The sequence below is a fragment of the Anomaloglossus baeobatrachus genome, chromosome 12 (genome assembly GCF_048569485.1).
Source record: "Anomaloglossus baeobatrachus isolate aAnoBae1 chromosome 12, aAnoBae1.hap1, whole genome shotgun sequence".
NCBI classification, from domain to species: Eukaryota; Metazoa; Chordata; class Amphibia; order Anura; family Aromobatidae; genus Anomaloglossus; species Anomaloglossus baeobatrachus.
The window spans coordinates 34644319-34658406 of record NC_134364.1 but is presented as its reverse complement, the minus strand read 5'-3'; the positions used below and the strand labels follow the sequence as shown (position 1 = coordinate 34658406).

The 14088-nt window shown below is 44.4% G+C and overlaps 1 protein-coding gene across 1 annotated transcript; it reads right to left on the bottom strand.

Moving 5' to 3' along the window:
- Positions 1 to 9150: 9150 nt before the first annotated feature.
- Positions 9151 to 12084, bottom strand: SSTR1 (somatostatin receptor 1). Its single transcript, XM_075331117.1, has one exon. The coding sequence runs from the start codon at positions 11307 to 11309 to the stop codon at positions 10206 to 10208; it is 1104 nt and encodes a 367-aa protein (XP_075187232.1). The 5' UTR covers positions 11310 to 12084; the 3' UTR covers positions 9151 to 10205.
- Positions 12085 to 14088: the final 2004 nt, after the last annotated feature.

Here is a 14088-nt window from a genome sequence, read left to right as displayed (position 1 = left end):
GTCAGCACCAGGGCAGGGGCCTCTCGGACCCCGGCAAGGCTAGAAGTCGCCATAATTTGCCGAATCCGTCAGTGAAGGGGACGTAGATCCCCCAACAACCAAGTCCCGATTGAAGGCAACAGCTCAACCATTACAGTAGAGACACCGCCACCGCCAGGGCACCAGTTTCTAAGGGCCAGCGCCTGCGGGCAAAGAGTAGAGCTCCTCCGGTCCAGCTTGAAGCCGGGGAGCGGGTTACCGGTGGGGACCCATCGCTACCAACACACGAACATTAGGTGCAGGACAAAGGGACATCACCGTTACCTACTGGGGACCGCAAGTGCAGCCGTCCGTGGGAACCGTCTTTCCAGCCGTGTGGTTTACCGTAAAACTGTGTCAACGTCTCAGGCTGAGTGAGTACCACAGTGCCGCAAGGCACAGCGCTGCCCCCGCGTCCCCGCTCCCACCAGGCCCTGCATCTAACCCCATCACCGGGCCCCGGGATCACCAACCCCTACCCACGGAGGGGCAACACAACAACTCGCTGCTATACATCATCACTCCCGGGATCCCCATACAAAGCAGCGGTGGTGAAAATCACCACAACCGTGGGTGGCGTCACGGACAATATCCCAACACCCAAATCCCCTTTCACTCACGGGCGAGGAGCGCCGCTCGAGAACCCCCGGGATCCGGCCCACAGCTCGAGCCACCACTGAGCAGCAGCCGCCGGACCCGAGCAGAGGGGTGAGCGCTGTGCTGACACCCTCCTCCCCGCCCGCGAAAAATGTGTGGGCCCTTCCTCCTGCACTTGTGTCTTTTGGTGTGTGGATTAACCCCGCTTGGAGCAGCTTTGGACGCAGAGGGAGCCGTTGCCCGCAGACGCTGACCCGTGGGACTTCAGTGGGTTCTTGGCGGACATCCTGTCCCCCGCGTTGGGCTGACGGTCTGCTCTATCTGGGCTTCTCTCCTCGGGAACAAGGCCTGGTACCTTGTCCCGCTGGTCAATTAACAATGGGCTTGAAGCTTGCCTCGTCCTAGGGTCCAGGTACCCAGTCTGTGCACGGTCTCTAGACCGGATTCCCTCCATCGGGCTACGACCCTGCCCTGGTCCACTTTGGGTTTCCCGCGACCTAGTCGCCGTCTCCTGTGGCCCTTCAGAGCCGTCTGCCACCTAGTCAGTCCTCCCATGGTTTCAGGGCTCCAACCCTGACCACACTGCACTCCGACTTCTACTCCACTTCAACACTCAACTAAAACTCCACTGAACTCCTTCCTGCCCAGTGTCACCTCAAGAACCCTGGGTGGGGTTTCCATCCACCTGGTCTTGCCCACTGCTGTGTCCTGCTGTGTGTCATGGGGGGGGGGGGCGACTAGGATTTGTGGCTGGTGTTCCTGTGTGTGGGATGTGTGGTGTTAATTCCCAAGGAGGAAGCGATTCCTGTACCCCTGGTGGGGGGTACAGTCATCTGTGACTACCTGGTTTTGCCAGGGCGTCACAGTTGTACGGAATTATTTAACTGCCTGAAAAAGGAAGGTGCCCAATTGTATTTGAAACAGAACAGCCTGGTCTGGGCATTGTATTCACGGTGAACGATGTCAGGTTACTGCCATGATGTCTATTTGCTTGAGTTCAATATTTAAGAAAGGGAATCCTGTCACTGGTCAGTCGCCTGTTACCCAGCCATTTGCTTCGGTTCATGACTCTGCAGGCAGAAGGAGCAGACAACTTAGGATGGAGCAGTAATACTCAATGTATGATGCTTTCACCCAGGAGAAGAACGCTTCACAGAAGACTGCCGCTTATTACTTTGCATACAAGTCATAATTTCCTTTTAAAGGGGTTGTTCAGGCTTTTCACGCAAGTGTGCAGTCACTATGTATGACTGTAGACTTACGAGTACTCACATCTTGCACCATCAGGATTCTCCGGTGCAAACACTGGGAAGGAGTGGTTTTCTGACCGCAATTATACGATATTCTTACTCCTGGTCACATTCCAACTAGAGGTATGCAGTCTCACTCAACATGAGGGAACTGAGTAACGCTGTACAGGTCTAGTTGGAATGTGGCCAGGATTAGGCATATTGCATACTTGAGGTCGCATGACCACTCGGTCTTGAAGGCGGCACAAGGGAATTCTGACATCACGCAATGTGAAGATTCCCAAATCTGTAGTTGTATAGGGTTAAGCCTGCTTTACACCTTTCAATTAAGCATACGATATCGTATGCGTTGTGACACGCCCCCATCGTATGTGCGGCACGTTCAATTTGTTGACCGTGTCGCACAATCGATTAAAAGCTGTCACACGTACTTACCCTTCCATATGACCTCGATGTGGGCGGCGAACATCCACTTCCTGGAGTCGGAGGGACGTTCGGCATCACACCGACGTCACACGGCAGCCGGCCAATAGAAGCGGAGGGGGCGAAAATGAGCAGGACGTAAACATCCCGCCCACTTCCTTCCTTCCGCATTGCCGGCAGGACGCAGGTAAGATCTGTTCATCGTTCCCGGGGTGTCACACACTGCGATGTGTGCTGCCTCGGGAACATTGAACAACCCGACGTGCAATTTTTAGGAAATGAACGTGTATTAGATGAACGGTTTTACGTTCAATCGCAGTCGCACGTAGACGTCACACGCTACAACACCACTAACGATGCCGGATGTGCGTCACTTACGTCATATCGTTAGATACAGTTAGGTCCAGAAATATTTGGACAGTGACACAAGTTTTGTTATTTTAGCTGTTTACAAAAACATGTTCAGAAATACAATTCTATATATAATATGGGCTGAAAGTGCACACTCCCAGCTGCAATATGAGAGTTTTCACATCCAAATTGGAGAAAGGGTTTAGGAATCATAGCTCTGTAATGCATAGCCTCCTCTTTTTCAAGGGACCAAAAGTAATTGGACAAGGGACTCTAAGGGCTGCAATTAACTCTGAAGGCGTCTCCCTCGTTAACCTGTAATCAATGAAGTAGTTAAAAGGTCTGGGGTTGATTACAGGTGTGTGGTTTTGCATTTGGAAGCTGTTGCTGTGACCAGACAACATGCGGTCTAAGGAACTCTCAATTGAGGTGAAGCAAAACATTCTGAGGCTGAAAAAAAAGAAAAAATCCATCAGAGAGATAGCAGACATGCTTGGAGTAGCAAAATCAACAGTCGGGTACATTCTGAGAAAAAAGGAATTGACTGGTGAGCTTGGGAACTCAAAAAGGCCTGGGCGTCCACGGATGACAACAGTGGTGGATGATCGCCGCATACTTTCTTTGGTGAAGAAGAACCCGTTCACAACATCAACTGAAGTCCAGAACACTCTCAGTGAAGTAGGTGTATCTGTCTCTAAGTCAACAGTAAAGAGAAGACTCCATGAAAGTAAATACAAAGGGTTCACATCTAGATGCAAACCATTCATCAATTCCAAAAATAGACAGGCCAGAGTTAAATTTGCTGAAAAACACCTCATGAAGCCAGCTCAGTTCTGGAAAAGTATTCTATGGACAGATGAGGCAAAGATCAACCTGTACCAGAATGATGGGAAGAAGAAAGTTTGGAGAAGAAAGGGAACGGCACATGATCCAAGGCACACCACATCCTCTGTAAAACATGGTGGAGGCAACGTGATGGCATGGGCATGCATGGCTTTCAATGGCACTGGGTCACTTGTGTTTATTGATGACATAACAGCAGACAAGAGTAGCCGGATGAATTCTGAAGTGTACCGGGATATACTTTCAGCCCAGATTCAGCCAAATGCCGCAAAGTTGATCGGTTGGCGCTTCATAGTACAGATGGACAATGACCCCAAGCATACAGCCAAAGCTACCCAGGAGTTCATGAGTGCAAAAAAGTGGAACATTCTGCAATGGCCAAGTCAATCACCAGATCCTAACCCAATTGAGCATGCATTTCACTTGCTCAAATCCAGACTTAAGACGGAAAGACCCACAAACAAGCAAGACCTGAAGGCTGCGGCTGTAAAGGCCTGGCAAAGCATTAAGAAGGAGGAAACCCAGCGTTTGGTGATGTCCATGGGTTCCAGACTTAAGGCAGTGATTGCCTCCAAAGGATTCGCAACAAAATATTGAAAATAAAAATATTTTGTTTGGGTTTGGTTTATTTGTCCAATTACTTTTGACCTCCTAAAATGTGGAGTGTTTGTAAAGAAATGTGTACAATTCCTACAATTTCTATCAGATATTTTTGTTCAAACCTTCAAATTAAACGTTACAATCTGCACTTGAATTCTGTTGTAGAGGTTTCATTTCTAATCCAATGTGGTGGCATGCAGAGCCCAACTCGCGAAAATTGTGTCACTGTCCAAATATTTCTGGACCTAACTGTATGTTGTAGCGTGTAAAGCCCGCTTTACTGCATACTTTCATCAAAAGCCTGAAGAACCCCTCTAAGGCTGGGTTCTCACAGAGTCCAAAATGGTTATATAAATAGAATAAAACATCCTGCAATAAATGGAAAAATCTATTGTGGACACATACTGCACCAGGTGGACCCCATTGACTATAATGGAGTCAGCTTTTTCTGTGGCTGGGTGTCATTTTTCCTTGGGAAAAAAAATGACAACTAGAGACAATCTTCATTGGGCTCTGCTGCAAGTGTGCACTTTGCCTTTTACAGATTAAAAAAAATAGGAGTTGCGAACAAACCCCTTTAAACTTGACTTTATATTAGGTTTTCTTCACATTACATTTAGGCCTCAGGTGACCTTCCAAGAATTCAATCTCTTCTTACTCAAAGGCATCTTGTGGCACCGAGCACACCTTCAATTACATCTATGAACGCATTTTCTTTTCATTCTTAATTGTTTCTGACGGCATCTTCTATTGAATTCTAAGAATTCTTCCTGAACTTTGCCACCACATGAATAGCGGAGATTATTGCCTCTTCTAAAGTAGTAACCATCTTGATTTAAAGGGGTTTTCCCACGAACAAAGTTCATTTTAATCAATAGAATTGGAATAATAATAATGTCCACAATTGAATGTGTTTAATAAAAGATGTTCCTGTGCTGAGATAATCTTATATATGTGTCGCGGGCAGGGGGTGACTGACCAAGTCAGGGAAGGGCTGCCCGAGGCGCACGGATCCGGGATCGTGGCTGGGGCTCGAGTGGCAGCCGGATCCGTGGCTCGTGCAGCGGCCCGTCGCCCACAACAAATAAAAAAGGGGTTATTTACAGGTAAAGAGTTTGTCAGTGACGCCACCCATGGGTTGTGGTGAGGGTTCGTGACACCGCCGATGCCTTGGTATGGGACGCCCGGGGCTGATGGAGCTGGGCAGCAAGATGGAATCCTCTCCACGGGTAGGGGAGGTGTAGTCCCGGGGCCCAGAGGATGGTGCGGGATTTCAGGGAGCAGTCTTTACAAATAGACCGGGTGGTAATGGTGTACTCACTGTGGTAATAAATCACACAAAGACCCATGTGGTAAACCAAGGCCGGATGCCGGGAGCCTCTGGAGGGGTGTGCTGGTCCCGCACACGGGTTGACAGGACAGGTGCCCTTCCTCCTGCACTTGTAGTTTGTCTGTTGCCTTAACCCGCATAAAACGGGAGAAATCCGCTCCTCTGTGTTTTGTATACAGTGGGAGCCGTTGCTCGCAAAATCTGACCCTTGGGATCTATGTGTGTTCTGGCGGACACCCTATCCCCCGCGTTGGGCTTCCGTTTCGCTCTCTGGGCTACTCGTGGGACCAGGTCTGGAACCTTGTCCCCTGCTGGCTAATTGGAAAGGTGCTTGAAGATGTCCTTGCCCTGGGGTCCAGGTACCCAGACTGTGCACGGCCTCCAGACCGGATTCCTGCTGTCGGCACCGGCGGGCTACAACCCTGCCCCGGTCCACTTTAGGTCTCCCACGACCGGATCTCTGTCGCCTGTGGCCCTGCTCTGCCGTCTGCCACCTAGTCAGCTCAGGTAGTCCAGGGGCTCTAACCCCTGACCACCACTTCACACTCCTCTCCACCTCACTCTCCTGACTTGTTTGTCTCCACACTCAACTGACGTGTTCCCTCCCCTGACACCTCAGGACCCATAAGTGGGTGTTCCCATCTGGCTGGTCCCGCCCACTGGTGTGTCCCTATTGTCCCAGGGGGGTGACTAGGCTTTTGTGGCTGGTGTTACCTATGTGTGGGGGTGTTGGTGGAATCCCAAGGAGAAGGTAATTCCTGCACCCAAGAGGGGGTACAGTCATCTCTGACTACCTGGTTTTGCCAGGGCGTAACATGTGTCCCTGCTATGTACTGTGTAATGGCTGTGTCTGACCATACAGGGACATGGTCTGATCGTACCACAGCTCCTGTGTTGAGGATGAAATAAAAAAAAGTATACAGTATGGGATTGAAAATTATTCTTTCTTGGATGTAAAACTTTTTTTAAAAAAAAACAGGCAGGAAATTGTTTTACCTCACAAAAAGAATTAGCTATGATACCCTGTTGTACGATATGTATACTCTCTTTCATCCTCCTTGGCCCAGGAGGTCTGGTATGATCAGACCATGTCCCTGTTCGGTCAGACACGGCCATTACACAGTACACAGCAGGGACACATATATAAGATTATCTCAGCACAGGAACATTTTTTTTTTTTAAAACACATCCAATTGTGGAAATTATTATGATTCTAAGATCTATTGATTCAAAGCAACTTTAAAATAAAGTTTTTTCAAGAAAAAAAAATCCCTTTCAGTTTAGAGAAAATTTTAAATAATGATATACAGAGATTGTCATTGCACTATGGGCCTGAAAATAATGTGGTGTGTTCTGGAGATAATTATCGGAGACAGATTATACAGAAGCGAGATGTAATAATTATACTGTAATAAAATACTGATCTATAATTATAATACAGTTATATATACGCGCTTACATAGATTACAACTGGGTAAAATAATAAAATATAAAATGCAGTCAAACATCTTCTAGCCTTTAAAGGTCTCACCCATCAGATTTTTTTTTTCCTTTATTTTCTTTTTTTTAATGGAATGGGTCATCAGAAAACGACCTTCTGATAAAACCAGCTTTTTAATGTTTAATTTAAACATTTATCAACTTTCCATATCAGGGTTTTTTGTTGTTTTTTTTTTTAATAAAAATAATAAAAAAAAAAAATAGTAAATATTAAATTTTGACAATTCTAACATTGGCAATTAGGACTGAAAGGATTTTAGAATTCACACACACACACACACACACACACACACACATACACACACACACACACACACACACTTAGTTTTGTTTGCCAATATCAAAAAAGTGAGTGCTGGAGCAAGATGCACTGAATTGAGGATTACTGGTATATTACATATAGTACCATAATGGCAAACTCTACCAATATACACAGACCTGTCTGCTCATCACAGTCCCTCCAGAACAAGCCTGCGACAAATAAAACATCAGAATTTTTCAAAATACATTTTAGGCCAATTTCACATATCCAGGTAGAACAGATCCAGCAGCAATCCATTGACAAAAAGTTGTAGAAACACAACTTTCTTGTCCAATTAAACAAAACTTGATTTTTTGTTTTGTTTTTTTTATATGGAAGTTTATGAAAAATGGATCTGTTATCTGATTGCCACTTTTAGCCATCTGTTTTTCTTGTCATTACAACTGTTCTGGGTTTTTTTTGTCTTACAGAATCAGTTGTTTCAAATGGAAGATAAAATAGCAATCTGCTAACTGATCCGTTTTCTATAGCCTCCAATGTTAAAAAAAAAACTAGATCCTGCAACAATCTATTTTTTCCAAAATGTACAAAAAAAAAGTGTGATTGCACAACTTTTTTGCAAGAGGATCCGTTCTAATGGATGATTACATGACATATAAACTCAGCCTAAAAAAAAACAAAATAAAACACTGAATTAAAATATTTTCTGATGACACATTCCCTTTAAGAAACACCAAGTGGGTAATAATAAGGAGATAAGTTGCCTATTGATTTTCAGTTGGATACTATACAAAGTCATTATTATAAAAAACTAAAATCAATACATGGATCAGAAGTTTAGGCCTCGGCCCTGGAGACTAATGGCCATTATCCTCCTTCCATTATTGTGAGCAGAAATACTGGTGCCAATAGCCTTCTCCAATGATAGCAGGTGATAAAGAAAAGTGAAGAACTTGGACCCTTGCTAAATTGGTGTAAATACATTTTTGTAAGGGTAGGCCTCATTCATACAACCGTTATTCACACCACCTTTTTCTATTTTTCAGACCGGAAAAAAAAAAAGAAGAAGACAAACATTTTTAATTCATGGTAAAAAAAACAAACAAAAAAACCCCCAAACATATAAGATGCCATCTGTATGCTGCCTATTTTAATATTGCGATGGATAGGAGACGTTTTGCATTTTTTTGCATAATATCATTGATGAAACAGTAAAAACTGACACTGACGAAAATCTGATCCAATACGCTGATGGAAAAAAAAAAAAAAAAGAAAAATTGCACTTGAATGAATGTAAATGAATGGAACTGAAACGCATTTGTGCTTGATCCTGCTTTCCGGTAAAATACCGCTGATGTTAGCGGCGCCTTACTCCAGCACTCACTTCATCAAGTCTTGATGAATCGGGAGCTGGAGTGTACCGTACAAGTTGTAAGTTTGGGCTCAGACGGACTTAAAAAAAAACCAATATACACAAAAACAACAACAACAACTAACGGCACTGAGTCCAATGTAACCCGGACAGATGACAGTTTTTTCATATTGATCAAGTGTCCAGGTAAAAAAAAAAAAAAAAATGCAGTATGCACTATTCTCTTCCAAGTCTCAGATGAGACACGATGGATCCCACACAGAACATCCCATCTGATTATTATCAACCATCAACCTAGGAAACTGTATTTGATCATCTACAGTCTTTGATGTAGATATATGAAAATGGAGGGAACATGGACAAAATATGAACGTAAAAATCGGATACACGAATGGCACACTGATTTCAATATTGATGAAAATTGGACATTTTATCAGTCTCTCTTGTCTGTCACCAGCCTTAATTTCACTAAAAGGCATCCTACCCTGGAATAATATATAATATATATATATATATATATATATATATATATCCTGCAGGGCAAAGGAATCATTAACACTGTGCTATGAAACAAATTCTGCTCTTCCTAGGAAACCACGCACAGCATTCCTCCCCTGACCCAATAAAGCCACGTCCATGTATCATCATTACATAACCAGTGACAGATAACACATCTGCTCATATATTTAGCACAAAAGTCTAATTGCATACATCTGAAAAGTAACAAAAAAAAAATGAAATAATGTGCTTTATTATTACTTGGTTCCTGATCAATGTTGCAGTGAATGTCAGTGGGAAAATTTATAACAGGATTTCTGCATAAATATATTTCTGATTTATACACAATAGGTGGGAGCAGATACAGGTAAAACGACCACTGGAAGGGGGGGGGGGTGAGATGATAGATTTGGCACATGGTAAGAGGCACAATAAAGCACCTAACTTTACACACAGACAACACACATTTTTTACGTTCTATTACTTAAGCACCAAATTGGGCAAATTGCAAAAATTGTGCAAATTTACATCTGTTTTATAAAACCAGCTTATGCTATTGTATCATTATATAATAAATATGGCAGAAAAAGAAGCTGAGAACAAAGGTTGTCCCATTGTAAGCTTCAGTTACAATGGTATAAATAGCAGGAATGGTCATAATCCCCTCTGACACATACACATCGGGACAAAGCCACACAGAGGTGCTAAAAATATACACAAACGTAACCAGAGAGGAACAAAAAAAACAAAGAAAAGAAGGTTCAATAATAGTGTTAGATTGGCCATTATTTAGATATTATAGTGTGGAAAAAAACTGGTCATTAATAAAAGTCAGACATTGAGCGGATATCACTTGTATGCTGCCTGGGTACATTGTAACCATCAAGGTAACATCAATCAAGCTCCGTCTTGCTCCTGGTTGGGATGGGCAGAATCAGAAGTTATCCTATACGATCAGGACACGAGACAAAACCATACAAAGCGAATGTTTTTGATAAAATATCCTATATCTGTGCAATGTTATTTTCTACGTATTAAACCACTTTGTGAAAAGGATATGTTTCCCCATCCAGAACCAATGTCCTCCACGGTCATTGTGCCACGAGTGACCATGATTGAGTAACGAGCGGATTTACCGAGTTATCACTGCATAATTTATTTCTAGTGGGTCCTCGAGCTGCAGGTCCCATTGCGATAGGTGCTGCCGGTTGTCAACATGCCGTTCTGTAGGTCCTCCGCACTGTATGCCCTACTTTTTAATGCCGTGGCGTAATAGTCTACTGGTTCTTCTGTGGCATTTTCCATCCAACTGAGGCATAAGACTTTCTGGAAAGACCGTCTAAAATTGTCTGAGAGAACACCATACAAGAAAGGGTTGGCACAACTGTTGGCATAGCCAAGTGCAACGGAAAGTTGGCTGACCGTCGTGTCTCCCCTTCTGGCAAAAACGCCAACTAATTGTACAACATAGAACGGCATCCAACAGACCACAAAAACAGTCACCACCACAGTCACCATGAGAGTGAGTTTCCGCTCTGATCTGCGGCGCTGCTGCCAGCCTGCTTTGAGGGCCACAACTCTCATTTTTGTGATGATGAGTATGTAGCATAGGCAGATTGCAGCCATTGGCAGAAGAAAGCCCATCAGAAATGTGTAGAGGACAAAGACCACAACCCACCGCTGAGAGGGCTCCGGCATATGTACATTACAAGCCACCGTCCCATCACTATTCGGTGCAGTGCTGGAGAAAATTACAATAGGGAGAATGATGAGCAATGAGAAGAGCCAGACCCCAAGATTCACCATTTTTGCCACACTAGGTCGTCGATAGCGAGCAGCACTGATGGGATGTACCACTGCCACATATCGGTCCAAACTGAGAACAGCCAAGCAGTAGACACTGGTAAACATATTCATGGCATCCAAACTGAGAACCAGCCTACAAAGCATTGAGCCAAATGGCCAGTGACGAAGAAGGGTAGAGGTCACCAGAAAAGGCACACTCAGCATAAGAAGTTCATCAGCAATGGCCAAATTCAAAATGTAGATATTAGTGGCGGTCTTCATCTTGGCATAGCGCAAAATAACATAGATGACCATAGAGTTACCGCACAATCCTACGATACAAACTAAAGAGTAGACGAAGGAAATAAAGATGGCAATGCCAGGGGAGTCTGTAGAAGTGTTATTCCTGGAGTTGTTCCCCCAGGTTGCCTCTGCTGAACTCTCAAGGAACCCCATCACAGATGTCTCGTTTTGAAGCATCTTTAAAATTAATTTGAAGACTCCAATTTGTCTCCCAAAAAAAAAAGACTAAGACATAAAGTTGTAGGCAAACATAATCAGTAGCACCATAAAAGCTGGCATCGCTTGAGAATCAGTCACAGCACTATGGGTTAAATCCTGCTAGATGAGTTGTATAGCCGGCATCCTCAGATTGTGGTCACCATGGATGAAGTCTGCTCAGGTGGTTGTCATTTGGTCCCTTCAGGAATTCACAGAAATGTAGGAGCTTCTGAGGTCTGCTCACAATCTACTCTCCATCGAGAAGGAAAGCTCTGGAGCTGCAATATTTGTTCCAGTCAGTAGCTAGGAAGCAGGGGCTGAAGGAGGAGCAGTGTCTGAGTAATTCACTCATCTAAAAGCATCACAAGCAGTTATTATTCCACTGTAGCAAAAGCTGGAGAAACAGCTCAGGGGCTCCAGCTCTGCAGACTGGAAGGATGCAGGGGTGCAACATGCTGATGGAGAAAACAGGGAGGTTCTAGCCAGGTGGTGGAGTTGGGAGGGGAGACATTAATAGGTTGATATCTTCCCTTAGGACTGGTGTCTTTTCTGTCTTTATATAGCTTTCTGCTTTGTTTAACCCTTGTTCTTCTGGACATCTTACCACCCACAATGTGTCAGCCAGAAGATCAATGATTTGCTCACAGCATTTGTGTCATCCTTGTCCGTCTTCTATTCTGGTCTTGTGTGATGCTCACTCTTCTTCTGCGTGACTTACGAAATCTTTTCTCATTAACATTTTCATCTGTGCTTTACGTACCTGCTGAAGTACGGCGTTCACGAGCTGCACACGGTAGCGCGGAGGCTGCTGAACGGGGGAACGGTGGATTTATGAGCATGCATTGCTCCAGCCAGAACCGGAGAGGTTTTATATGGAAAACTGGTCCAATGTGATCAGTTCATCAGACCGTGACACATTAGTAACTAGTGTAACCCTCGCTGACTTTCTCTGTAGGTCAACTGCTTTATCCGTGAATGTGCACAATCCACTTCTTTAGAATACCAGTTTAGATTTCAAAAAAAAAAAAAGTGCTTCTACATAAATCTCAAAAAAAACAAACAAAAAACACTTTGCTCAGATCTAAAATATATAGATTTAACCTTACACAGGTAATCCAGCCTAAAACAGTAATCAACTATCCACTGTATAAGGCTACTTTCACACATCAGTTTTTTTCCCCATCAGGCACAATCCGGAAAAAAACGAATAAAACGGATCCGGCGCCGGGTCTGTTTTATCCCCATTGATATGTTTTAGCGCCGGATTGTGCCTGATGGCCTTGCGTTGCTCCCGGGTTTTGCCGGATCCGTTGTAATTGGCTAATGTGGCGGCCAGATGGAACGTTTCTTGTAACATTTTTTGTCTCTGACAAAAAAAACGCATCGCGCCAGATCTGGCGCGATCCGGCATGATCTACAATGAAGCCTATGGACGCCGGATCCAGTGTAATGCGGCAAAAAAACGGATGCGGCCACCGGATCAGTTTTCGTAAAGTGAGCATGCTCCAATGTATTGAAAAAACGGATCCAGCAAAAAAAAAAATGGAAGAAACGGATGCAAAACCGGATGCGCCAGATCCGTTTTTTAATGGATCAGGTATACCGCAACCGTCAAAAAAAAGGCTCAGGCGCATCCGTTTTTGCATATTCTGCGCCGGATCCGTTGCATCAGGCACATGCCGGATTGTGCCTGATGCCAAAAAACTGATGTGTGAAAGTAGCCTAAGAGAAAAATGTAAAACAGTAGCGACCCAACTCTGGTGGGGCGTCTCTTAGGCTATGTCCACACATCAGTTTTTTGGCATCAGGCACAATCAGGCGTGTGCCTGATGCAACGGATTCGGCACAAAATATGCAAAAACGGATGCGCCGGATCCTTTTTTTTTTTTTGACGGATCCGGTATACCGGATCCGTCAAAAAACGGGTACAGCGCATCCGTTTTTGCATTCGTTTCATCCGTTTTTTTTGCTGGTTCCGTTTTTTTTTTTACAATAATTTGAAGCATGCTCAGGTTAAAAAAATGGATCCGGCAGCCGCATCCGTTTTTTTTTGCCGCATCGCTCTGGATCCGGCGTCCATAGGCTTCCAAATTGCAAATCACGCCATATCGCGTGTCCGGCGCAGTACGGTTTTTTTTTTCAGAGACAAAAAATGTTCAATGAGACGTTCCATCCGGCCACCGCATTGAGTAATTACGCTGGATCCGTTAAAAGCCGGATGCAATGCAAGGCCATCAGGCACAATCTGGCGCTTATACAAATCAATGGGGATAAAACTGATCCGGCGCTGGATCCGTTTTATCCGTTTTTTTCCGGATTGTGCCTGATGGAAAAAAAAAACTGATGTGTGAACGTAGCCTTACAGATTGCAAGAACGATAGTGCCACATAGTTGTCTTGCAGCTGGGGGTCTATTGTAGAAATGACAGAACATCAATTCAGGGAAACAGTCTTGTCCAGTGCCATGAGTGGGGTTATACAGATGCATGGCTTGATCATTGCCTGCTGTTTCCTCCCCAGCTGTGAACAGGTAAATGAAGCCGGTTATCTGATGAACAGCAGACATGGAGCATGTATACAGATTAACAGGTAGCCGTCAGTGTTGGATAACCATTTGAGCCAGCAGATGTGTCCCAGTATGCCTCCACTGGCAAATAGGGGTTAAACACAGGGGCATGAATGCATTCACCCGTGCAGCCACTCTGAATAGCTGGGACAAAGTAAAACAAACAATGTTTTAAGGTTTTTGGAATTATAAT

Excerpts from the sequence above, each read along its gene's own strand:
- SSTR1 (XM_075331117.1), bottom strand. The coding sequence starts at position 11,309 with ATGCTTCAAAACGAGACATCTGTGATGGGGTTCCTTGAGAGTTCAGCA.